At 39.5% G+C, this 25,683-nt stretch overlaps 1 protein-coding gene across 1 annotated transcript in view; it reads right to left on the reverse strand.

The window, feature by feature from the left end:
- Positions 1-120: 120 nt before the first annotated feature.
- The window catches only part of LOC131978124 (interferon-induced protein with tetratricopeptide repeats 1-like), a 37,246-nt gene continuing 11,683 nt past the window's right edge, over positions 121-25,683 (reverse strand). The window contains exon 2 of the mRNA XM_059341644.1: positions 121-2,061. Coding sequence (XP_059197627.1) covers positions 750-2,061 — 1,312 coding nt within the window. The 3' untranslated portion in view covers positions 121-749. The remainder of the gene's footprint in view (positions 2,062-25,683) is intronic.

Consider the following 25,683-nt stretch of genomic DNA (forward strand, 5'->3'; position numbering starts at 1 on the left):
TACTTTGGAAGACTCTTTCTACACTGCTCTCAAAACTAAAAAAAACATGGATTTGATCAACTGGTCTCTCAATGCAATTGACACAATCTTCTCGACGAGAAGCCAGGATTCGGGGGAACCCTCTTGCCCTGACGGGACATTTGCAGCTGGCTACACGATGGACGAGTGGGAGAGTTGGCGTGCCGTGTGCCTGGCGGCTCTTTCCGTTGAGGATATTGAAGATCTCTATCTATTCGGAACCTTGATAACAGGGCTTTTGCTGATTGGATTAGGCTTTGCTCTGGTTTATCGAGATATACAGAAAACGGTGACAGCTGTCCAAAGCCCCATAAGGCTGTCAGAGATGATTGATACGATGGGCAGAGCTGTGGGAACTCAGACTGTGGTCACAAACCACACTTTGGATAAAATCAAGGAGCGACTGACGGCCCTGGAAAAGCCACAAGATCGATCCGGAGACCAGAATGGACATTATCAAGAAGATTAATAGCAGAAAATTGCTTCCACTTTCGCCTACAGCCCAAATCCCAATCTTATCTGGCCTCCCCCCATACAGCCCTGACTCAAGGTCTTTTGGACAAGTTCCCATGTTGAGTGCTGCAGCGAGACTCTCCCTGTTTTTATACGTTTTGGACGGGTTCATGGCAAATTTCGTTGTACTACAATGACAATAAAGGCTTCTGATTCTGATTCTGATTATACATTTTTGGGGGTAATGCAATACCTACAGTTTATTTCTGAATTTAGATTCAGTGCTGATAAAAACACTGTGGCTCCTGCAGGTTTTGCAGAAACTCCTGTATTTCTCGACGCATTCTGCCCTGAATCTTCTTCAGAGCTCTGATGCTGTTGTCACGATAGAGGGACTGGTGCGGTATCTCGGCCGCCTTCATGTGATAGCGCAGTGAACTTTGGAACTCGTCTCGATCAAAGCATAAATACTTTGCGTAGTTGTTGTAAAGCAGCTGTTTGTCTGCAGGTCCAAGGTTGATTTCTAACAGTTCCTGGTAGATCTGCTCAGCTTTAGTCAGACCGTAACCTGACTTTGCGTATATGTTTGCGAGGTCTATTTTTATCAGAAGGGAAGAATGAGGGCAGAGAGAAATCACCTCCTTGTGGAGAGTGATTGCTCTGTTGATCACACTTTGCTTTGGCTTTCTTTGCTCTTTGGAAATGATCTTCCATTTGTAGCAGAGTGCAGCACATCTCTTCAGATAACACTCATCTGGATGTTTTTCCAGAGCCTCCTCTATCAAATCAATAGCCTCGTCAAGACATAAATAGTTTCTGTAAACCCTAAGCAATGGGTTAATTCCATTGTAGCTGCTGACAGGATTTCTCAAAACCTTTTGTGCTAACTCACGAGCTTCATCTTCAACCTTTTCTCCTTTTTTAGCACGTTGCTCAAGGTAGTAAACAGCGAGGTACAAGTTCTCTGGATCTTGTTCCTTGGCGATTCTCATTTTCTCCAAGACCTCAGCCTCCACCCCTGTGCTGCAGTACTTAAAATCTTTCGCCAACCATAAGACGTAGCTGGAGTTCCACTCCACCCTGTCCGGCTGCATCCTGATGGCTCTCTGGAAGTAATCTGCAGCCAGCTTTTTATCTGCACTCAACTCCATCAGGGTCCAGGCCTTTTCAGCGTAGATCTCCGGATGGAGCTCGTCCTGGGATGGAGACGGGTATTTATTCATCAGGGCGTCGACCTTTGACAGGTAAGCCTCACTCTCTGCTTCGTCCCCCAGGTGGTGGTGCAGCCAAGCCAGGTTCCCGTAGTTCACCACCAACCAGGGACCCTCGTCTGCGTTTCTCAGCTGGCAGAAGGCCTCTGTAGCCTTGTTGAAGAAGCTCTGGGCATTTTCTATGTTTTTCATCTTGTATTCAACAAACCCCTGCAGGTTGTGAATGTGACCCAGCCAGCTGTTTCCCTCCTCGGTGCCGATGTTTTCCAGTTTGTCCTGGAGACGGTGAAGTTTGAACCTGCTGGCCTCCAGATCCCAGGTGAAGTGGCACTGCAGGGCCTCCAGTTTGGACACCAGTGTAGTTTGACTCTGAGCAGCACTGATGGAGAATAAAATAACAACTATTAAAACATACAGTAGTGTTCAGTATAATAGCAGTCCAATGTGACTAACCAGATTAATCCAGGTTTTTAGTATATTTTTTATTGCTACATGGCAAACAAGGTACCAGTAGGTGCAGAAGATTCTCAGTAAGACCCAGCATTGGTGATATGCAGCTCTTAAGACTGTGCACTTGGGCAATTAGTTGAAAGGGGTGTGTTCAAAAATATAGCAGTGTGGCATTCAATCAGTGAGGTCATCAATTTTGTGAAAAAACAGGTGTGAAAGCCTGAGGAAAATCGGTCGTTCAAGACATTGTTCAGAAGAACAGCGTACTTTGATTAAAAAGTTGATTGAAGAGGGGAAAGAGGTGCAAACAATTATAGGCTGTTCAGCTAAAATGATCTCCAATGCTTTAAAATGGAGAGAAAACCAGAGACACGTGGCAGAAAACGGAAGACAACCATCAAAATGGATGGAAGAATAAGCAGAATGGCAAAGGCTCAGCCAATGATCAGCTCCAGGATGATCAGAGACAGTCTGGAGTTACCTGGAAGTGCTGTGACAGTTAGAAGACGTCTGTGTGAAGCTAATCTATTGACAAGAATCCCCCGCAAAGTCCCTCTGTTAAAAAAAAGGCATGTGGAGAAGAAGTTACAATCTGCCAAAGAACACATCAACTGGCCTAAAGAGAAATGGAGGAACATTTTGTGGACTGATGAGAGTCAAGTTGTTCTTTTTGGGTCCGAGGGCCGCAGACAGTTTGTGAGACGAGCCCCAAACTCTGAATTCAACCCCAGAACACAGTGAAGACAGTGAAGCATCATGATATGTTTCATGTTTCTCTACTATGGTGTTGGGCCTATTTATCACATACCAGGGATCATGGATCAGTTTGCATTTGTCAAAATACTTGAAGAGGTCATGTTGCCTTATGCTGAAGAGGACATGTGCTTGAAATGGGTGTTTCAACAAGACAATGACCCCAAACACACTAGTAAACCAGCAAAACCTTGGTTCCAAACCAACAACATTGATGTTATGGAGTGGCCAGCCCAATCCAAGGACCTTAATCCAATTGAGAACTTGTGGGGTGACATCAGAGCTGTGGCTCAGTTGGTAGAGTGGGTTGATCCCTGACCGTCGCAGCCTACTTTACAAACTCAAAGCTATTTTGTACATGTTGAAGTATCCTTGAGCAAGATAGTGAACCCCACATTGCTCCCGATGCTGCGTTCATCGGTGTGTGAATGAATTCCCAATGGTGGCAGGTGGCACCGTTTAGGGTAGCCTCTGCCACCAGTATGAATGTGTGTGTGAAAGGGTGAATGAGCGCAGTCTGCAGTGTAAATCGCTTTGAGTGGTCGCAAAGCGACTAGAAGAGTGATATATAAGTGCAGGTCCATTTACCATTTACCATCAAAAATGCTGTTTCTGAAGCAAAACCAAGAAATGTAAATGAATTGATGAATGTTGTTAGACAATGTTGGAGTGGAATAACAGCTGAAAGATGCCACAAGTTGGTTGATTCCATGCCACACAGATGTGAAGCAGTTATAAAAAAAACTGTGGTCATACAACTAAATATTAGACTAGTGATACACAGGATTGAGAAATCCTAGAAACAAAAAAGTTTGTACAAAATAGTTTTGTTCCAGTGCACAGCCTTAAGAGCTGCATATCACCAATGCTGGGTCTTGTTGGTTTTCTGAGAATCTACTGCACCTACTGGTACCTTGTTTGCCATGTAGCAATAAAAACTAGAAAATGTCCTCCCCCCCGGTGTGTACTCTATGATAAGATTCTTCAGAGATTTCAAACTATGCCCTTGAACCTCAAAATGTGTGTGTGTGTGTGTGTGTGTGTGTGTGTGTGTGTGTGTGTGTGTGTGTGTGTGTGAAAAGTGTATCTGGAGGAGTGGGCGCGCGCTTATGCACGCATTTGTGTGTGTGTGTGTGTGGCGAAAATCACATAAAGTTACCTGTGTGTGTGTTTGAAGCATGTGTATTCATGTGTGAGGAGTGTGTGCGCTTACGCGCGCGCGCGTGTGTGTGTGTGTGTGTGTGTGTGTGTGTGTGTGTGTGCGCGTATCTGTAACTGTAATCACATCAAAGATCAAAGGCAATCAGATCAAAGCAATCAACAGAATTAACTGACACCTGTTCAGCAGAGGTGGACAGACTGGAATTTCTGGCCTCGAACAGAAAGCATTTTTGGCAAAACCATAATACCTATCATTGATCCAACTTCACTTTGAGCGTCCTGATTTCTTCCTGAACGTCTACATATGTTTGGTTTTTTTTCAGAAAAATGAAAAAATAGCTTTGTTAGAGCGATCTAAAAAAACTGTTCCATCTCCCTTTTTCCGAAATCTTTCTGCGTTTTTAATATGGGAGCCAATAAGGCTGTTGGTGCGTGTTGGTGGATCATCTGTGCGTCCTACGCCCAAACTATAACTGTGACAGCTTTACCAGAGGATTGTGAGGGAGAAGACTAATTTTCCTACGTTTCTATGTATAAATTATTTCTGTAGAGTGGAATTTAAAGTTTAAATGGAGTCTCAGTAGTGCAGCACTGGTCCCTACAGCTATTGCTGTATGGGACCAGTGCTTGGTGCGATTGCCCCAAGGCCCTAAATATACTAAAAACCTGGATTAATCTGGTTAGTCACATTGGACTGCTATTATATTGAACACTACTGTATCATCAGTAAAATAATATAATAAGCTCTCAAGTCTTCTATGTTTAGATAACTGTTCTTCTCATTAATTCAGTTCTCATTCTCATTCATTTTTACTTCCTTTTCCCAGAAAATGGAAACCTGCAGCCACATCTCTAACAAGAAAACTCAAACATGACTCATCGAATTGTAAAGTTTGTATTGTTCATGAAGCTATAAAATGAAGCCTCATTGAAATATAAATATATGTATTCAAACCTAAGATGCCACATGACACCATCCAATCAAATAGAAATATTAAAGTGTTGTTCATTGTTATAATCATATTTGTTTATGGACACGTTTAGCAACTGTGTGCCATTGGTAGCCTAGTAATAAATATAAATATAATAAAGTAATTACACATTTTAAAATTGCCGGTGGCAGTGGCTGAAGAGGAAAAAACAGAAATGAAGACATCAAGAATCACAGAAGAGAAAGTAAAGAAAAAGGAGGAAATGGAGAAAAAAAGGCATAAAATAATGGAGGATGAACAAGTGATTCAATACATTATTATGTATTTGTAGGATCTAAACCAGGGGTCTCAAACTCAAATTACCTTGGGGCCGCTGGAGGCAGTATCAAAATGACCAAAAAAAGACAAAAAATAAATAAAAAAAGACACAAAATTACAAAAAAAAGACAAAAAATGACCAAAAAAGACAAAAAATGACTGAAAAAACACTAAATTAATTTAAAAAAGACACAAAATTACAAAAGAAGACATAAAATGACCAAAAAATACAGTGTTGTCAAAAAAGACATACAATTATTTAAAAAATACACAAAATTACCAAAGAAGACACAAAATGGCAGAAAAAAACTAAATTACTTAAAAAATAAACAAAATGACCAAAAAAGACACAAAATTATTTTTAAAAATAAACAAAATTACCCAAAAAGACACAAAATTACCCAAAAAAAAGCCAAAAAAAGTACTGAAAAAAACACAGAATTACCAAAAAACACACAAAATTATTTAAAAAGACACAAAATTATTTTAAGAAAAAGACACAAAATGACTGAAAAAACACAGCATTACCAAAAAAGACACATCTTTTAAAAAGACATACAATTATTTTAAAAAGACACAAAATTACCAAAGAAGACACAAAATGGCAGAAAAAAACTAAATTACTTAAAAAATAAACAAAATGACCAAAAAAGACACAGAATTACCAAAAAAGACACAAAATTATTTAAAAAATAAACAAAATGACACATGAAAGACACAAAATGACCCAAAAAATACACAAAATTACAAAAAAAAGAGAATTTTTTTCAAAAAGACACAAAATTACCAAAAAGGAGACACAAAATTACCAAAGACGAAAAAAACTAAGTTCCCTAAAAAATGAACAAAATGACCAAAAAAGACACAAAATTATTTTAAAAAAGACACAAAATGACCAAAGAAATACACAAAATTACTAAAAAAGACAAATTATTTAAAGAAAGACACAAAATTATTAAAAAAGACACAACATCACCAAAAAAAGTAATTAAAGGGACCTTCCACACACAACACGGTAAAGTACCATTCATATAAAACTCACATTAAACTTTCATATCAAGGTGGGGGCCACAAAATATCACGAGGGCCACAATGGGCCCGCGGGCCGCCAGTTTGAGACCCATCATTTAAATATTTAATATTTCAGATTCTAGGACTAGCAAGAAATGAAATAACTCTGTGATAATCATTATTAACTCATACAGTGATTGAAATATATAAGTATCTTCTCACCTCATTGTTCAGCTGTTTTCTAAATGTTAGACCAGTTGTTGCTCCTGATGCTTTTGGTGTGAAGTCACAGATAATAATCGATCTGATGATGAGCAGCCAACATTCACATTTATATGGAAATGCAAATGCACTTTCTCTGGAAATGTGTGATTTGTTCTCATTTATTTTTGTGTTCTGTTTTTACTTCCTTTTCCCAGCAATGGAAACCTGCAGACAAATATCTAAAAAGAGAACTCAAACACGACTCAGGGGAATCAAGGGGCATTTCCCCAGAAAATATGTCATAAATTCAAACGGTGAGTCATGTTGAATTGATGTGAATATTTTAACGCTAAAAAACCCCAATTATAGTACCTTATATTGCACAGCAAAATGAATGTTAGATATGCAAAAGTGGAAATTTTGTTAAAGAATAACATCCTTTCCCTTCCCTTTTAACACAAAAGAGACCTGTGTTTGTTTTTAAACAAAGATTATTACTTTTACTTTAAATGCCTTTTGTTTTGTTCTGTTTTTTAAAGAAGTCTGTTAAAGAGGAAGTGATAGATTTGTGCTGACGGAGGTATTAATAAATGCATTATTATCTGAATGAAACATCTTTCTCCAGATGTTCAAATATCTAGTTGAGATGTTGCAAACCAAAGGCCATAGAATATTATTTTTATTATATTATTTTATTATTATGAGCACTTTGGGGCTTCCTTTGATGTGAAGTGCATTGTAAATAAAATTTATTTATTATTATTATTTTTATTATTATTTTTATTATTTTTATTTTTATTATTATTATTATTTTATCTTGATTTTACCAGAATATGTGGTAATTATGCTAATAACACAAATTGCCAAGCATGCAACTCTTATTGATCAGAATCAGAAGAACTTTATTTATCCCTTTATGTTAATGTGTATCACTGCAGTGGTATGAGGGGCCGTACAAGCCATAATTCATTCTGGTCCTCTCACACACATACATTCTCCTTACACATACATATATTTTCACTTTCACACACATACATTCTCCTTTCACATACATATATTTTCACTCTCACACACATACATTCTCCTCTCACATACATATATTTTCACTCTCACACACATACATACATTCTCCTTTCACATACATATATTTTCACTCTCACACACATACATACATTTTCCTTTCACATACATATATTTTCACTCACACATACATATATTTTCACTCTCATATTTATACATTTTCATATTATAAGTAATATACGTATGTAAAAGGAAAATGTATGTATGTGTGAGTGAAAATATATGTATGTGAAAGGAGAATGTATGTGTGTGAGAGGAGAATGTATGTGTGTGAGAGGAGAATGTATGTATGTGTGAGTAAAAGTATAGTGGAAACGGAAGGCAGCATTTATCGTCTACATACTCCGGTACAGTAGGTGGCGGTATACACCTAATAAGCAATGGTTGCAACCCGCCATAAAACCGAAGGAAGAGGAAGAAGAGGGTAATTTATCGCTCTGTGATTGGCTGAGAAGCTCAAGCAGAGTCACGTTCAGGTCAGGTCACAATCAGCATGGAGGGGGGAGATGAGACGCTGTATCTACACTGTAACAAATTGCTGTAAAAATACGGGCTATTTTGCACAGTAGTGTACCGTTTTCCATTAATACAGTTGAATACTGTAAATTCTGATGTTTTTGAGGAACAAAATATTAACGGCAAGCTCCTGTAAAATCTTACGGTAAAGAGCAGTATTATTTGTTTTTTGTTTTTTTACAGCAAGCTACCTTTAATCTTACGGTATAATACAGTATTTTCTTTCTTTTTCAGTTAACTTTAAATCAGACTTGATCTTCGGTCTGTTTAATAGTTCATCTGAGCAAAATAAAAAAAATAATGAAATTAAAGATAGGCCTACACATCAGTGTTTTTATTTGAGATTGAGGGCACAATAACAAGAAGATGAAGAATTAGTTTTCATCCGGACCCTTGAAAGCACCGAACTGGATCGAGCACTTGAGGCATCACCTGCTGCTATCCTCACCATTCTCCCCTCAACTGCGCAGTGGACCCTCATCCGTCCTGCCCCCGTGGCTTTCTTAAGAAGGTAAATATAATCTTGCAAAAGTCAGCATAATGCTAATGTGATTTTGTGTTTGATTAACATTTTATTGACTGTTTTTTGCCGTAAAGATTGAGTCAAAAGTATGTGCCGCACGCTAGCATACGTTACTCTCATTTAGCAACTATGTGGACAAAAGTTTAGCTTTCTGTTGAAGCACATTACTTAAGTTAGCATAAGTTGGCTTGGGCATTTGAGTTGTTGTCAGATCTAATTAAGGTGGGCTACAAGATTCTATTTTACCATTTGTTGTTTTACTTTTTCAAGTAAAACGGTTTATGGGAGTTTATAGGGAGAAGCTTGTTATGCAGGTTGATGCAAAAAGCTAAAAAGTAGCTTCAAATATGCACTAATGTAATATACAGCTAAGCTGTATATTACATTAGTGCAAGCTGGTCCACAAAAAGGCAACAACGGTGAATCCTCATGTGGCCACGCTGCTTTATGGATTTTGTACTGATACTGAAAATGTTCAGCTTTAATAAATGCCTAATGTTGTAAGGCCATCTCTTGTCTGAGCCATTTCTGTCATAGCTATTTTCATGTGTTATTATTATTATTATTATTATTATTATTATTATTTCAGGGGTTTTCATTTTTAAATGTAAAACGTTTAAATCAGTTTATATCACTGTGAAGATCACATTCTACAGTTTTACAGTAATAAGCTGTTAATGGAGAATACAGTAGGAACTGTAAAATAAAAGTATAATTGACAGTATAATACTGTAATGTTTATTTTCCATACAGCACAGTACTGTAATATTTTTACAGTACTAAACTGTCGTTGTAGATCACAGTAGGTACACTGTAGAATAACAGTTTCAAGCTGGCAACTTTAGCTGCCAGTATTTTACTGTAATTTAACAGGAAATTTTGTTACAGTGTAGGTCTGCCCTGATGTCCAGTCATAACAGGTGGAGGCAACAGAGCATAACTGTTGTCAGCCCTGGTTCTTTGTCTTTCATGGTTTCATGAGCAGTAAGCAAACACTGAAGACATCCATACAAGGACTCTAATGTATTGACTGCAACTCTATTTCTTGAATCTTCAACAAATCTTGAGATCGACAGAAATCCAGATAAGGTTTGAATGTGATCACGAAGTTGTCCATACAGCCTTTCATGAACAAAAGAATCTGTAGTTTCTCCTTGCAGTCGTTCAATACATTGTAAGACATTGTTAAAAAAATGTCTAATGTCATCTTCATTGCTACTTACTCCAAAAATTAAAAACTGCAACAAATAAGAAAACAGGAAAACTCTGAATAGCTTCATTGTAAACTTCTGCTATTTAATATCAAGTTAGGATAAGCTGAGTAAGTCTTGCGTATGCATTTCCTGGTTTGAGAGTGACTTCCTGCTCCAGGAGGAGGAGCTATATATGTGAGAAGTATATATGTGTATGTGAAAGGAGAATGTATGTATGTGAGAGTGAAATATATACGTATGTGTGTGAGAGTGAAAATATATGTATGTGAAAGGAGAATGTATGTATGTGAGAGTGAAATATATACGTATGTGTGAGGAGAATGTATGTATGTGTGTGAGGGTGAAAATATATGCATGTGTAAGGAGAATGTATGTGTGTGAGAGTGAAAATATATGTGTGTGAGAGGAGAATGTATGTGTGTGAGAGTGAAAATATATGTATGTGAAAGGAGAATGTATGTGTGTGAGAGTGAAAATATATGTATGTGAAAGGAGAATGTATGTGTGTGAGAGGACCAGAATGAATTATGGCTTGTACGGCCCCTCATACAGTGGCTCAGCCAAGAGAGAAAAATACAAATAAACAGGAGAGTAAATCTGAACTAGCAAATAGATAAATAAATACTAAACTATACAAGAATAATCAATGGAACTAACAACTAACTAATACCAACATGAATAAAATAATCACTGCATTTCATCTGTGAATACTTGTAGATATATAACTATATATCAACACAATGTTTCCATATTTATATACATATTTTATTATTATTAGGGCCACGGGGCAATCACACCGAGCTGCACTACTGTTATACTGTGGAATTTTTCTTCTTCCTCTTCTGGACGCAATTTCGTCCCGCTACTAGTAACTTATGTAATTACACACACGCATGCGCGCACACGCACACACACACACACACACACACACGTAACTTATGTGATTACACACACGCACGAGCACACACACACACACACACGTAACATATGTGATTACACACAAGCACACACACACACACACGTAACATATGTGATCGCACACACACACGTAACTTATGTAATTACACACACGCACGCGCACGCACACATACACACACGTAACTTTTGTGATTACACGCACGCACACACACACGCACGCACACACACACACACACACACACACGTAACTTATGTGATTACGCACACGCACACACATAACTTAATTGTTATACATCTCTGAAGAATCTCATCATAGTGTACACACACCGGCAGTAGCCCCCGTGGCCCTTTCAGAATTTCCCCAGAGGAAATTTTCTAGTTTTGTGTGCTTGCTTGCAAAAGCACACTAATTGTTATTCCTCGGGCTTATTTTGTGTGCTTGCTTGCAAAAGCACACTAACTACTATTCACCGGGACTATTTTTATTTTGTGTGCTTGCTTGCAAAAGCACACTAACTACTATTCACCGGGACTATTTTTATTATTATTTTGTGTGCTTGCTTGCAAAAGCACACTAACTACTATTCACCGGGCTTATTCTTATTCTTACGTTTCTTCCGTGTCATTTTTCGGTTGACTACTCCTCCCAGAGTTTTGGCCGCACATACACAAAAAAGGTATCAAACCGACCGGCTCGCCCATGACAAGTGTGCTATGACTTTTCTAAGGGTTTCGACATACGGTTTTCAAATTATTGGGAAAAAACACGTCAAAAAATCCCCCCAATGTAACCCTATGGAGAGTCTAGAGTGGGGAAGTCATCAAACAGAGTGTAGAGGGAGAGAAAGAATTGTCAAAAAATAAATTTGAAAACTGCGCTCCAGGCCGCAAATTTCACTCTACAGAAATAATTTATACATAGAAACGTAGGAAAATTAGTCTTCTCCCTCACAATCCTCTGGTAAAGCTGTCAGAGTTATAGTTTGGGCGCAGGACGCACAGATGCTCAAACAAAATGCACCAACTGCCGCATCGGCTCCCATATTAAAAATGAAGGAAGATTTCTCAAAAAAAAAATTTAACAGTTTTTTAAAATCGCTCTAACAAAGCTATTTTTTCATTTTTCTTAAAAAAAAACATATGGAGATGTTCAGGAAGAACTCAGGACGCTCAAAGTAAAGTCGGATCAATGATAGGTATTATGGTTTTGCCGAAAATGCTTTCTGTTCGAGGCCAGAATTTTCAGTTTGTCGACCTCTGTCTGCTCACTTTGGAACTGTCTCCATCGTCAGTTAATTTCAGTTGATTGCTCTGCTCTGATTGGTCGACTCCACCTGGCCACGTGGTTGCTTAGCTACCAAAGCCCCCCCCCTCCTCCAACACAGACATTCTAACTGATAACTGTCAGTTTACTCTAAGTAAACAGACATGGCTTTCTTCATAAAATACGAGACTTTATAACTTGACCATACGTTGTCCAATCTGCCTCAAACTTGTCATGCATGATGATGGTTCATCACTTTTCAGTTCTACATAACAATAATTCATAAATTCCCGCCCTTTTTATTAGCCACGCCCCCTTTTACTAACTAATGAACCGTTTGTCCTAGAAACTTGTATAAGATGTCAGATTACTCAGCATAGAGTCCGTTTAACTGGTGATTGATAATCCCGCCCCTTTTGATAAGCCACGCCCATTTTACTAACTTGTGAACCGTTTGTCCTACAGACTTGTATGAGGTATCTGTGAACTCAGGACAGAGTCACTGTTTGACTGTTGATTTGAGCCACGAGAATGATGGTCCAGAGGCAAGCACACAATCAAAATTTCTTTAGAAATTTTCTAGTTTTGTGTGCTTGCTTGCAAAAGCACACTAACTACTATTCACCGGGACTATTTTTATTTTGTGTGCTTGCAAAAGCACACTAACTACTATTCACCGGGACTATTTTTATTATTCTTCCGTTTCTTCCGTGTCATTTTTCGGTCGACTACTCCTCCCAGAGTTTTGGTCGCACATACACAAAAAAGGTATCAAACCGACCGGCTCGCCCATGACAAGTGTGCTATGACTTTTCTAAGGGTTTCGACAAACGGTTTTCAAATTATTGGGCAAAAACACGTCAAAAAATCCCCCCAATGTAACCCTATGGAGAGTCTAGAGTGGAGAAGTCATCAAACAGAGTGTAGAGGGAGAGAAAGAATTGTCAAAAAATAAATTTGAAAACTGCGCTCCAGGCCGCAAATTTCACTCTACAGAAATAATTTATACATAGAAACGTAGGAAAATTTGTCCTCTCACTCACAATCCTCTGGTAAAGCTGTCAGAGTTATAGTTTGGGCGTAGGACGCACAGATGCTCAAACAAAATGCACCAACTGCCGCATCGGCTCCCATATTAAAAATGAAGGAAGATTTCTCAAAAAAAAAATTTAACAGTTTTTTAAAATCGCTCTAACAAAGCTATTTTTTCATCTTTCTTAAAAAAAAACATATGTAGATGTTCAGGAAGAACTCAGGACGCTCAAAGTGAAGTCGGATCAATGACAGGTATTATGGTTTTGCCAAAAATGCTTTCTGTTCGAGGCCAGAAATTTCAGTTTGTCCACCTCTGTCTGCGGAACTTTCTCCAACAGCAGTTAATTTCAGTTGATTGCTCTGCTCTTATTGGTCGACTCCACCTGGCCACGTGGTTGCTTAGCTACCAAAGCCTCCCCCCTCCCCCCTCCCTCCTCCAACACAGACATTCTAACTGATAACTGTCAGTTTACTCTAAGTAAACAGACATGTTGTTCTTCATAAAACATGAGACCTTATAACTTGACCATACATTGTCCAATCTGCCTCAAACTTGTCAAGCATGATGATGGTTCATCACTGACCACTTATACATAACAATATTTCATAAATTCCCGCCCTTTTTGATTAGCCACGCCCCCTTTCATAACCAATGAACCGTTTGTCCTAGAAACTTGTATGAGGTGTCAGTGCACTCAGCAGAAAGTCCCTGTTTAATCCGTGCCCCTTTTGATAAGCCACGAGAGTCACGGTCCAGAGGCAAGCACACAATCAAAATTTCTTTAGAAATTTTCTAGTTTTGTGTGCTTGCTTGCAAAAGCACACTAACTACTCTTCACCGGGACTATTTTTATTTTTATTATTTTTAATCTTCCGTTTCTTCCGTGTCATTTTTCGGTCGACTACTCCTCCCAGAGTTTTGGTCGCACATACACAAAAAAGGTATCAAACCGACCGGCTCGCTCATGACAAGTGTGCTATGACTTTTATAAGGGTTTCGACAAACGGTTTTCAAATTATTGGGCAAAAACACGTCAAAAAATCCCCCCAATGTAACCCTATGGAGAGTCTAGAGTGGAGAAGTCATCAAACAGAGTGTAGAGGGAGAGAACGAATTGTCAAAAAATAAATTTGAAAACTGCGCTCCAGGCCGCAAATTTCACTCTACAGAAATAATTTATACATAGAAACGTAGGAAAATTTGTCCTCTCACTCACAATCCTCTGGTAAAGCTGTCAGAGTTATAGTTTTGGCGCAGGACGCACAGATGCTCAAACAAAATGCACCAACTGCCGCATCGGCTCCCATATTAAAAATGAAGGAAGATTTCTCAAAAAAAAATGTAACAGTTTTTTAAAATCGCTCTAACAAAGCTATTTTTTCATTTTTCTTAAAAAAAAATATATGTAGACGTTCAGGAAGAACTCAGGACGCTCAAAGTGAAGTCGGATCAATGATAGCTATTATGGTTTTGCCAAAAATGCTTTCTGTTCGAGGCCAGAATTTTCAGTTTGTCGACCTCTGTCTGCTCACTGTGAAGGAACTGTCAGTTAATTTCAGTTGATTGCTCTGCTCTGATTGGTCGACTCCACCTGGCCACCTGGTTGCTTAGCTACCAAAGCCTCCCCCCTCCCCCCTCCCTCCTCCAACACAGACATTCTAACTGATAACTGTCAGTTTACTCTAAGTAAACAGACTTCATAAAACATGAGACCTTATAACTTGACCATACATTGTCCAATCTTCCTCAAACTTGCCAAGCATGATGATGGTTCATCACTGACCACTTATACATAATAATGTTTCATAAATTCCTGCCCTTTTTGATTAGCCACGCCCCCTTTCATAACTAATGAACCGTTTGTCCTAGAAACTTGTATAAAGTGTCAGATTACTCGGCATGAAGTCCCTGTTTAACTGGTGATTGATAACTCCGCCCCTTTTGATTAGCCACGCCCCCTTTCATAACTAATGAACCGTTTGTCCTAGAGACTTGTATGAGGTGTCTGTGAACTCAGGACAGAGTCCCTGTTTAACTGCTGATTCAAGCCACGCCCCCTTTGAGTGACCACGCCCCCTTTTACTAACTTGTGAACCGTTTGTCCTACAGACTTGTATGAGGTATCTGTGAACTCAGGACAGAGTCACTGTTTGACTGTTGATTTGAGCCACGAGAATGATGGTCCAGAGGCAAGCACACAATCAAAATTTCTTTAGAAATTTTCTAGTTATTTTTAATCTTCCGTTTCTTCCGTGTCATTTTTCGGTCGACTACTCCTCCCAGAGTTTTGGCCGCACATACACAAAAAAGGTATCAAATCGACCGGCTCGCCCATGACAAGTGTGCTATGACTTTTCTAAGGGTTTCGACATACGGTTTTCAAATTATTGGGCAAAAACACGTCAAAAAATCCCCCCAATGTAACCCTATGGAGAGTCTAGAGTGGGGAAGTCATCAAACAGAGTGTAGAGGGAGAGAAAGAATTGTCAAAAAATAAATTTGAAAACTGCGCTCCAGGCCGCAAATTTCACTCTACAGAAATAATTTATACATAGAAACGTAGGAAAATTTGTCCTCTCACTCACAATCCTCTGGTAAAGCTGTCAGAGTTATAGTTTGGGCGCAGGACGCACAGATGCTCAAACAAAATGCACCAACTGCCGCATCGGCTCCCATATTAAAAATGAAGGAAGATTTCTCAAAAAAAAAATTTAACAGTTTTTTAAAATCGCTCTAACAAAGCTATTTTTTCATTTTTCTTAAAAAAAAAACATATGGAGATGTTCAGGAAGAACTCAGGACGCTCAAAGTGAAGTCGGATCAATGATACGTATTATGGTTTTGCCGAAAATGCTTTCTGTTCGAGGCCAGAATTTCAAGTTTGTCGACCTCTGTCTGCTCACTTTGATGGAACTGTCTCCATCGTCAGTTAATTTCAGTTGATTGCTCTGCTCTGATTGGTCGACTCCACCTGGCCACGTGGTTGCTTAGCTACCAAAGCCCCCCCCTCCTCCAACACAGACATTCTAACTGATAACTGTCAGTTTACTCTAAGTAAACAGACATGGCTTTCTTCATAAAACACGAGACCTTATAACTTGACCATACATTGTCCAATCTGCCTCAAACTTGTCATGCATGATGATGGTTCATCACTTTTCAGTTCTACATAACAATAATTCATAAATTCCCGCCCTTTTTATTAGCCACGCCCCCTTTTACTAACTAATGAACCGTTTGTCCTAGAAACTTGTATAAGATGTCAGATTACTCAGCATAGAGTCCGTTTAACTGGTGATTGATAACCCCGCCCCTTTTGATAAGCCACGAGAGTCACGGTCCAGAGGCAAGCACACAATCAAAATTTCTTTAGGAATTTTCTAGTTTTGTGTGCTTGCTTGCAAAAGCACACTAACTACTATTCACCGGGCTTATTTCTACTTTTTATTATTCTTCCGTTTCTTCCGTGTCATTTTTCGGTCGACTACTCCTCCCAGAGTTTTGCTCGCACATACACAAAAAAGGTATCAAATCGACCGGCTCGCCCATGACAAGTGTGCTATGACTTTTATAAGGGTTCCGACAAACGGTTTTCAAATTATTGGGCAAAAACACGTCAAAAAATCCCCCCAATGTAACCCTATGGAGAGTCTAGAGTGGGGATTTCATCAAACAGAGTGTAGAGAGAGAGAACGAATTGTCAAAAAATAAATTTGAAAACTGCGCTCCAGGCCGCAAATTTCACTCTACAGAAATAATTTATACATAGAAACGTAGGAAAATTTGTCCTCTCACTCACAATCCTCTGGTAAAGCTGTCAGAGTTATAGTTTGGGCGCAGGACGCACAGATGCACAAACAAAACACATCAACTGCCTCATTGGCTCCCATATTAAAAATGCAGGAAGATTTCTCCCCAAAATTTTTTTTACAGTTTTTTAAAATCGCTCTAACAAAGCTATTTTTTCATCTTTCTTTAAAAAAAATATATGTAGACGTTCAGGAAGAACTCAGGACGCTCAAAGTGCAGTCGGATCAATGATAGGTATTATGGTTTTGTCAAAAATGCTTTCTGTCCGAGGCCAGAAATTTCAATTTTTCCACCTCTGGCCACTCTTCCGGAACATTCCGTTGATTGCTCTGCTCTGATTGGTCGACCCCACCTGGCCATCGGGTTGCTTAGCTACCAAAGCCTCCCCCAGCCCCCCCCCCCCCCCTCCAACACAGACATTTTAACTGAAAACGGTTAACTCTAACTGTCACAGACATGGCATTTTTGAGACCTTATAACTTGACCATACATTGTCCAATCTGCCTCAAACTTGTTATGCATGATGATGGTTCATCACTGACCATTTCTACATAACAATATTTCATAAAGTCCCGCCCTTTTGATTAGCCACGCCCCCTTTCATAACCAATGAACCGTTTGTCCTAGAGACTTGTATGAGGTGTCTGTGAACTCAGGACAGAGTCCCTGTTCAACTGCTGATTGAAGCCACGCCCCCTTGAGTAGCCACGCCCCCTTTTACTAACTTTTGAACCGTTTGGCCTACAGACTTGGATGAGGTGTCTGTGAACTCAGGACAGAGTCCCTGTTTAAGTGCTGATTTAAGCAATGAGAGTCACGGTCCAGAGGCAAGCACACAATCAAAATTTCTTTAGAAATTTTCTAGTTTTTCTTCCGTTTCTTCCGTGTCATTTTTCGGTCGACTACTCCTCCCAGAGTTTTGCTCGCACATACACAAAAAAGGTATCAAATCGACCGGCTCACCCATGACAAGTGTGCTATGACTTTTATAAGGGTTCCGACAAACGGTTTTCAAATTATTGGGAAAAAACACGTCAAAAAATCCCCCCAATGTAACCCTATGGAGAGTCTAGAGTGGGGATGTAATCAAACAGAGTGTAGAGGGAGAGAACGAATTGTCAAAAAATAAATTTGAAAACTGCGCTCCAGGCCGCAAATTTCACTCTACAGAAATAATTTATACATAGAAACGTAGGAAAATTTGTCCTCTCACTCACAATCCTCTGGTAAAGCTGTCAGAGTTATAGTTTTGGCGCAGGACGCACAGATGCACAAACAAAACACATCAACTGCCTCATTGGCTCCCATATTAAAAATGCAGGAAGATTTCTCCCCAAAATTTTTTTTACAGTTTTTTAAAATCGCTCTAACAAAGCTATTTTTTCATCTTTCTTTAAAAAAAATATATGTAGACGTTCAGGAAGAACTCAGGACGCTCAAAGTGAAGTCGGATCAATGATAGCTATTATGGTTTTGCCAAAAATGCTTTCTGTTCGAGGCCAGAAATTTCAGTTTGTCCACCTCTGTCTGCTCACTGTGAAGGAACTGTCAGTTAATTTCAGTTGATTGCTCTGCTCTTATTGGTCGACTCCACCTGGCCACGTGGTTGCTTAGCTACCAAAGCCCCCCCTCCCCCCTCCCTCCTCCAACACAGACATTCTAACTGATAACTGTCAGGTTACTCTAAGTAAACAGACTTCATAAAACATGAGACCTTATAACTTGACCATACATTGTCCAATCTTCCTCAAACTTGCCAAGCATGATGATGGTTCATCACTGACCACTTATACATAATAATGTTTCATAAATTCCCGCCCTTTTTGATTAGCCACGCCCCCTTTCATAACTAATGAACCGTTTGTCCTAGAAACTTGTATAAAGTGTCAGATTACTCGGCATGAAGTCCCTGTTTAACTGGTGATTGATAACTCCGCCCCTTTTGATTAGCCACGCCCCCTTTCATAACTAATGAACCGTTTCTCCTAGATACTTGTATGAGGTGTCTGTGAACTCAGGACAGAGTCCCTGTTTAACTGCTGATTCAAGCCACGCCCCCTTTGAGTGACCACGCCCCCTTTTACTAACTTGTGAACCGTTTGTCCTACAGACTTGTATGAGGTATCTGTGAACTCAGGACAGAGTCACTGTTTGACTGTTGATTTGAGCCACGAGAATGATGGTCCAGAGGCAAGCACACAATCAAAATTTCTTTAGAAATTTTCTAGTTTTGTGTGCTTGCTTGCAAAAGCACACTAATTGTTATTCCGTGGGCTTATGTCTTATTATTATTCTTCCGTTTCTTCCGTGGTGTTTTTTCGGTCGACTACTCCTCCCAGAGTTTTGGTCGCACATACACAAAAAAGGTATCAAATCGACTGGCTCGCCCATGACAAGTGTGCTATGACTTTTATAAGGGTTTCGACAAACGGTTTTCAAATTATTGGGCAAAGACACGTCAAAAAATCCCCCCAATGTAACCCTATGGAGAGTCTAGAGCGGTGATGTCATCAAACAGAGTGTAGAGGGAGAGAAGGAATTGTCAAAAAATTAATTTGAAAACTGCGCTCCAGGCCGCAAATTTCACTCTACAGAAATAATTTATACATAGAAACGTAGGAAAATTTGTCCTCTCACTCACAATCCTCTGGTAAAGCTGTCAGAGTTATAGTTTTGGCGCAGGACGCACAGATGCACAAACAAAACGCACCAACTGCCGCATCGGCTCCCATATTAAAAATGCAGGAAGATTTCTCAAAAAAAAATTTTTAACAGTTTTTTAAAATCGCTCTAACGAAGCTATTTTTTCATTTTTCTTAAAAAAAAATATATGTAGACGTTGAGGAAGAACTCAGGACGCTCAAAGTGAAGTCGGATCAATGATAGGTATTATGGTTTTGCCAAAAATGCTTTCTGTTCGAGGCCAGAATTTTCAGTTTGTCCACCTCTGTCTGTGGAACTGTGTCCAACATCAGTTAATTTCAGTTGATTGCTCTGCTCTTATTGGTCGACTCCACCTGGCCACGTGGTTGCTTAGCTACCAAAGCCTCCCCCCTCCCCCCCCTCCCTCCTCCAACACAGACATTCTAACTGATAACTGTCAGTTTACTCTAAGTGAACAGACTTCATAAAACATGAGACCTTATAACTTGACCATACATTGTCCAATCTTCCTCAAACTTGCCAAGCATGATGATGGTTCATCACTGACCACTTATACATAACAATATTTCATAAATTCCCGCCCTTTTTGATTAGCCACGCCCCCTTTCATAACCAATGAACCGTTTGTCCTAGAAACTTGTATGAAGTGTCTGTGAACTCAGGATAGAGTCCCTGTTTAACTGCTGATTGATTACCCCGCCCCTTTTTGTTAGCCACGCCCCCTTTTACTAACTAGTGAACCGTTTGTCCTAGAGACTTGTCCGAGGTGTCAGTGTATTCAGCAGAAAGTCCCTGTTTAATCCGTGCCCCTTTTGATAAGCCACGAGAGTCACGGTCCAGAGGCAAGCACACAATCAAAATTTCTTTAGAAATTTTCTAGTTATTTTTAATCTTCCGTTTCTTCCGTGTCATTTTTCGGTCGACTACTCCTCCCAGAGTTTTGGTCGCACATTCACAAAAAAGGTATCAAATCGACCGGCTCGGCCATGACAAGTGTGCTATGACTTTTCTAAGGGTTTCGACAAACGGTTTTCAAATTATTGGGCAAAAACACGTCAAAAAATCCCCCCAATGTAACCCTATGGAGAGTCTAGAGCGGTGATGTCATCAAACAGAGTGTAGAGGGAGAGAAGGAATTGTCAAAAAATTAATTTGAAAACTGCACTCCAGGCCGCAAATTTCACTCTACAGAAATAATTTATACATAGAAACGTAGGGAAATTTGTCCTCTCACTCACAATCCTCTGGTAAAGCTGTCAGAGTTATAGTTTGGGCGCAGGATGCACAGATGCACAAACAAAACGCACCAACTGCCTCATTGGCTCCAATATTAAAAATGCAGGAAGATTTCTCCCCAAAAAAAATTTAACCGTTTTTTTAAATCGCTCTAACAAAGCTATTTTTTCATCTTTCTTAAAAAAAAATATATGTAGATGTTCAGGAAGAACTCAGGACGCTCAAAGTGAAGTCGGATCAATGATAGGTATTATGGTTTTGCCAAAAATGCTTTCTGTTCGAGGCCAGAAATTTCAGTTTGTCCACCTCTGTCTGCGGAACTTTCTCCAACAGCAGTTAATTTCAGTTGATTGCTCTGCTCTTATTGGTCGACTCCACCTGGCCACGTGGTTGCTTAGCTACCAAAGCCTCCCCCCTCCCCCCTCCCCTCCTCCAACACAGACATTCTAACTGATAACTGTCAGTTTACTCTAAGTAAACAGACTTCATAAAACATGAGACCTTATAACTTGACCATACATTGTCCAATCTTCCTCAAACTTGTCAAGCATGATGATGGTTCATCACTGACCACTTATACATAACAATATTTCATAAATTCCCGCCCTTTTTGATTAGCCACGCCCCCTTTCATAACCAATGAACCGTTTGTCCTAGAGACTTGTATGAGGTGTGAGTGTACTCAGCAGAAAGTCCCTGTTTAATCCCTGCCCCTTTTGATAAGCCACGAGAGTCACGGTCCAGAGGCAAGCACACAATCAAAATTTCTTTAGGAATTTTCTAGTTTTGTGTGCTTGCTTGCAAAAGCACACTAATTGTTATTCCGTGGGCTTATGTCTCTTTATTATTATTCTTCCGTTTCTTCCGTGGTGTTTTTTCGGTCGACTACTCCTCCCAGAGTTTTGGTCACACATATACAAAAAAGGTATCAAATCGACCGGCTCGCCCATGACAAGTGTGCTATGACTTTTATAAGGGTTTCGACAAACGGTTTTCAAATTATTGGGCAAAAACACGTCAAAAAATCCCCCCAATGTAACCCTATGGAGACTCTAGAGTGGTGATGCCATCAAACAGAGTGTAGAGGGAGAGAAAGAATTGTCAAAAAATAAATTTGAAAACTGCGCTCCAGGCCGCAAATTTCACTCTACAGAAATAATTTATACATAGAAACGTAGGAAAATTTGTCCTCTCACTCACAATCCTCTGGTAAAGCTGTCAGAGTTATAGTTTTGGCGCAGGACACACAGATGCACAAACAAAACGCACCAACTGCCTCATTGGCTCCCATATTAAAAACGCAGGAAAATTTCATAAAAAAGTAGATGTAAGTGTTTTTTTAAATCGCTCTAACAAAGCTATTTTTTCATTTTTCTTAAAAAAAAATATATGTAGACGTTGAGGAAGAACTCAGGACGCTCAAAGTGAAGTCAGATCAATGATAGGTATTATGGTTTTGCCAAAAATGCTTTCTGTTCGAGGCCAGAATTTTCAGTTTGTCCACCTCTGTCTGCGGAAGCAGCAGTTAATTTCAGTTGATTGCTCTGCTCTGATTGGTCGACTCCACCTGGCCACGTGGTTGCTTAGCTACCAAAGCCTCCCCCCTCCCCCCTCCCCTCCTCCAACACAGACATTCTAACTGATAACTGTCAGTTTACTCTAAGTAAACAGACATGTTGTTCTTCATAAAACATGAGACCTTATAACTTGACCATACATTGTCCAATCTTCCTCAAACTTGTCAAGCATGATGATGGTTCATCACTGACCACTTATACATAACAATATTTCATAAATTCCCGCCCTTTTTGATTAGCCACGCCCCCTTTCATAACCAATGAACCGTTTGTCCTAGAGACTTGTATGAGGTGTCAGTGTACTCAGCAGAAAGTCCCTGTTTAATCCCTGCCCCTTTTGATAAGCCACGAGAGTCACGGTCCAGAGGCAAGCACACAATCAAAATTTCTTTAGAAATTTTCTAGTTATTCTTCCGTTTCTTCCGTGTCATTTTTCGGTCGACTACTCCTCCCAGAGTTTTGGCCGCACATACACGAAAAAGGTATCAAATCGACCGGCTCGCCCATGACAAGTGTGCTATGACTTTTATAAGGGTTTCGACAAACGGTTTTCAAATTATTGGGCAAAAACACGTCAAAAAATCCCCCCAATGTAACCCTATGGAGAGTCTAGAGTGGAGAAGTCATCAAACAGAGTGTAGAGGGAGAGAAAGAATTGTCAAAAAATAAATTTGAAAACTGCGCTCCAGGCCGCAAATTTCACTCTACAGAAATAATTTATACATAGAAACGTAGGAAAATTTGTCCTCTCACTCACAATCCTCTGGTAAAGCTGTCAGAGTTATAGTTTGGGCGCAGGACGCACAGATGCTCAAACAAAATGCACCAACTGCCGCATCGGCTCCCATATTAAAAATGAAGGAAGATTTCTCAAAAAAAAAATTTAACAGTTTTTTAAAATCGCTCTAACAAAGCTATTTTTTCATTTTTCTTAAAAAAAACAACATATGTAGACGTTCAGGAAGAACTCAGGACGCTCAAAGTGAAGTCAGATCAATGATAGGTATTATGGTTTTGCCGAAAATGCTTTCTGTTCGAGGCCAGAATTTCAAGTTTGTCAACCTCTGTCTGCTCACTTTGATGGAACTGTCTCCATCGTCAGTTAATTTCAGTTGATTGCTCTGCTCTGATTGGTCGACTCCACCTGGCCATGTGGTTGCTTAGCTACCAAAGCCCCCCCCCCCCCCCTCCTCCAACACAGACATTCTAACTGATAACTGTCAGTTTACTCTAAGTAAACAAACATGGCGTTTTCTTCATAAAACACGAGACCTTATAACTTGACCATACATTGTCCAATCTGCCTCAAACTTGTCATGCATGATGATGGTTCATCACTTTTCAGTTCTACATAACAATAATTCATAAATTCCCGCCCTTTTTATTAGCCACGCCCCCTTTTACTAACTAATGAATCGTTTGTCCTAGAAACTTGTATAAGATGTCAGATTACTCAGCATAGAGTCCCTGTTTAATCCGTGCCCCTTTTGATAAGCCACGAGAGTCACGGTCCAGAGGCAAGCACACAATCAAAATTTCTTTAGGAATTTTCTAGTTATTCTTCCGTTTCTTCCGTGTCATTTTTCGGTCGACTACTCCTCCCAGAGTTCTGGTTGCACATACACAAAAAAGGTATCAAATCGACCGGCTTGCCCATGACAAGTGTGCTATGACTTTTATAAGGTTTTCGACAAACGGTTTTCAAATTATTGGGCAAAAACACGTCAAAAAATCCCCCCAATGTAACCCTATGGAGAGTCTAGAGTGGAGAAGTCATCAAACAGAGTGTAGAGGGAGAGAAAGAATTGTCAAAAAATAAATTTGAAAACTGCGCTCCAGGCCGCAAATTTCACTCTACAGAAATAATTTATACATAGAAACATAGGAAAATTAGTCTTCTCACTCACAATCCTCTGGTAAAGCTGTCAGAGTTATAGTTTAGGCGCAGGATGCACAGATGCTCAAACAAAATGCACCAACTGCCGCATCGGCTCCCATATTAAAAATGAAGGAAGATTTCTCAAAAAAAAAATTTAACAGTTTTTTAAAATCGCTCTAACAAAGCTATTTTTTCATTTTTTTTTTTTTCATATGTAGATGTTCAGGAAGAACTCAGGACGCTCAAAGTGAAGTCGGATCAATGATAGGTATTATGGTTTTGCCGAAAATGCTTTCTGTTCGAGGCCAGAATTTCAAGTTTGTCGACCTCTGTCTGCACACTTTGATGGAACTGTCTCCATCGTCAGTTAATTTCAGTTGATTGCTCTGCTCTGATTGGTCGACTCCACCTGGCCACGTGGTTGCTTAGCTACCAAAGCCCCCCCCTCCTCCAACACAGACATTCTAACTGATAACTGTCAGTTTACTCTAAGTAAACAGACATGGCTTTCTTCATAAAACACGAGACCTTATAACTTGACCATACATTGTCCAATCTGCCTCAAACTTGTCATGCATGATGATGGTTCATCACTTTTCAGTTCTACATAACAATAATTCATAAATTCCCGCCCTTTTTATTAGCCACGCCCCCTTTTACTAACTCATGAACCGTTTGTCCTAGAAACTTGTATAAGATGTCAGATTACTCAGCATAGAGTCCCTGTTTAACTGGTGATTGATAACCCCGCCCCTTTGATAAGCCACGCCCATTTTACTAACTAGTGAACCGTTTGTCCTAGAGACTTGTATGAGGTGTGATTGTACTCAGCAGAAAGTCCCTGTTTAATCCCTGCCCCTTTTGATAAGCCACGAGAGTCACGGTCCAGAGGCAAGCACACAATCAAAATTTCTTTAGGAATTTTCTAGTTATTGCTATTATATTATATTATATTATATTATATTATATTATATTATATTATAGTGGCACTGTTGGGAAAGAATAAAGGGCCTGAAACTGCAGCACATTCACATTTATATGTAAATACAAAAGCACTTTCTCTGGAAATGTGTGATTAGTTCTCATTCATTCTTGTGTTCTGTTAAAAAGAGAACTCAAACATGACTCATAAATGTGTGAGAAGGGGAATCCTGCCAATCCAGGACCACAAGGGGCATTTCAGGCAACTCTCATGTCACGCAAAGTCTGTTAATTCTGTTGAGCATGTCTAGTTAAAATCACTCATGTCTAGTCTTGGTGTTCACTTCCTGTTTTATGTTGTACTCACCTTTCCCCTCTCGTTTCAGCCTCTTGACTTCCTTCCATTGTGTGATTTTCCCTCCACTGTGATTAGCTGTGTCCCAAAGTCAAGGAAGGATCCTCAAACGGCTGAATTTGAAGGATTCTACGTCATCGACTGTCCCAATCAAGTTCAAGTTCAAGTTCCTTTATTTG

Source organism: Centropristis striata, chromosome 9, assembly GCF_030273125.1.
Source record: "Centropristis striata isolate RG_2023a ecotype Rhode Island chromosome 9, C.striata_1.0, whole genome shotgun sequence".
Taxonomy (NCBI): Eukaryota; Metazoa; Chordata; class Actinopteri; order Perciformes; family Serranidae; genus Centropristis; species Centropristis striata.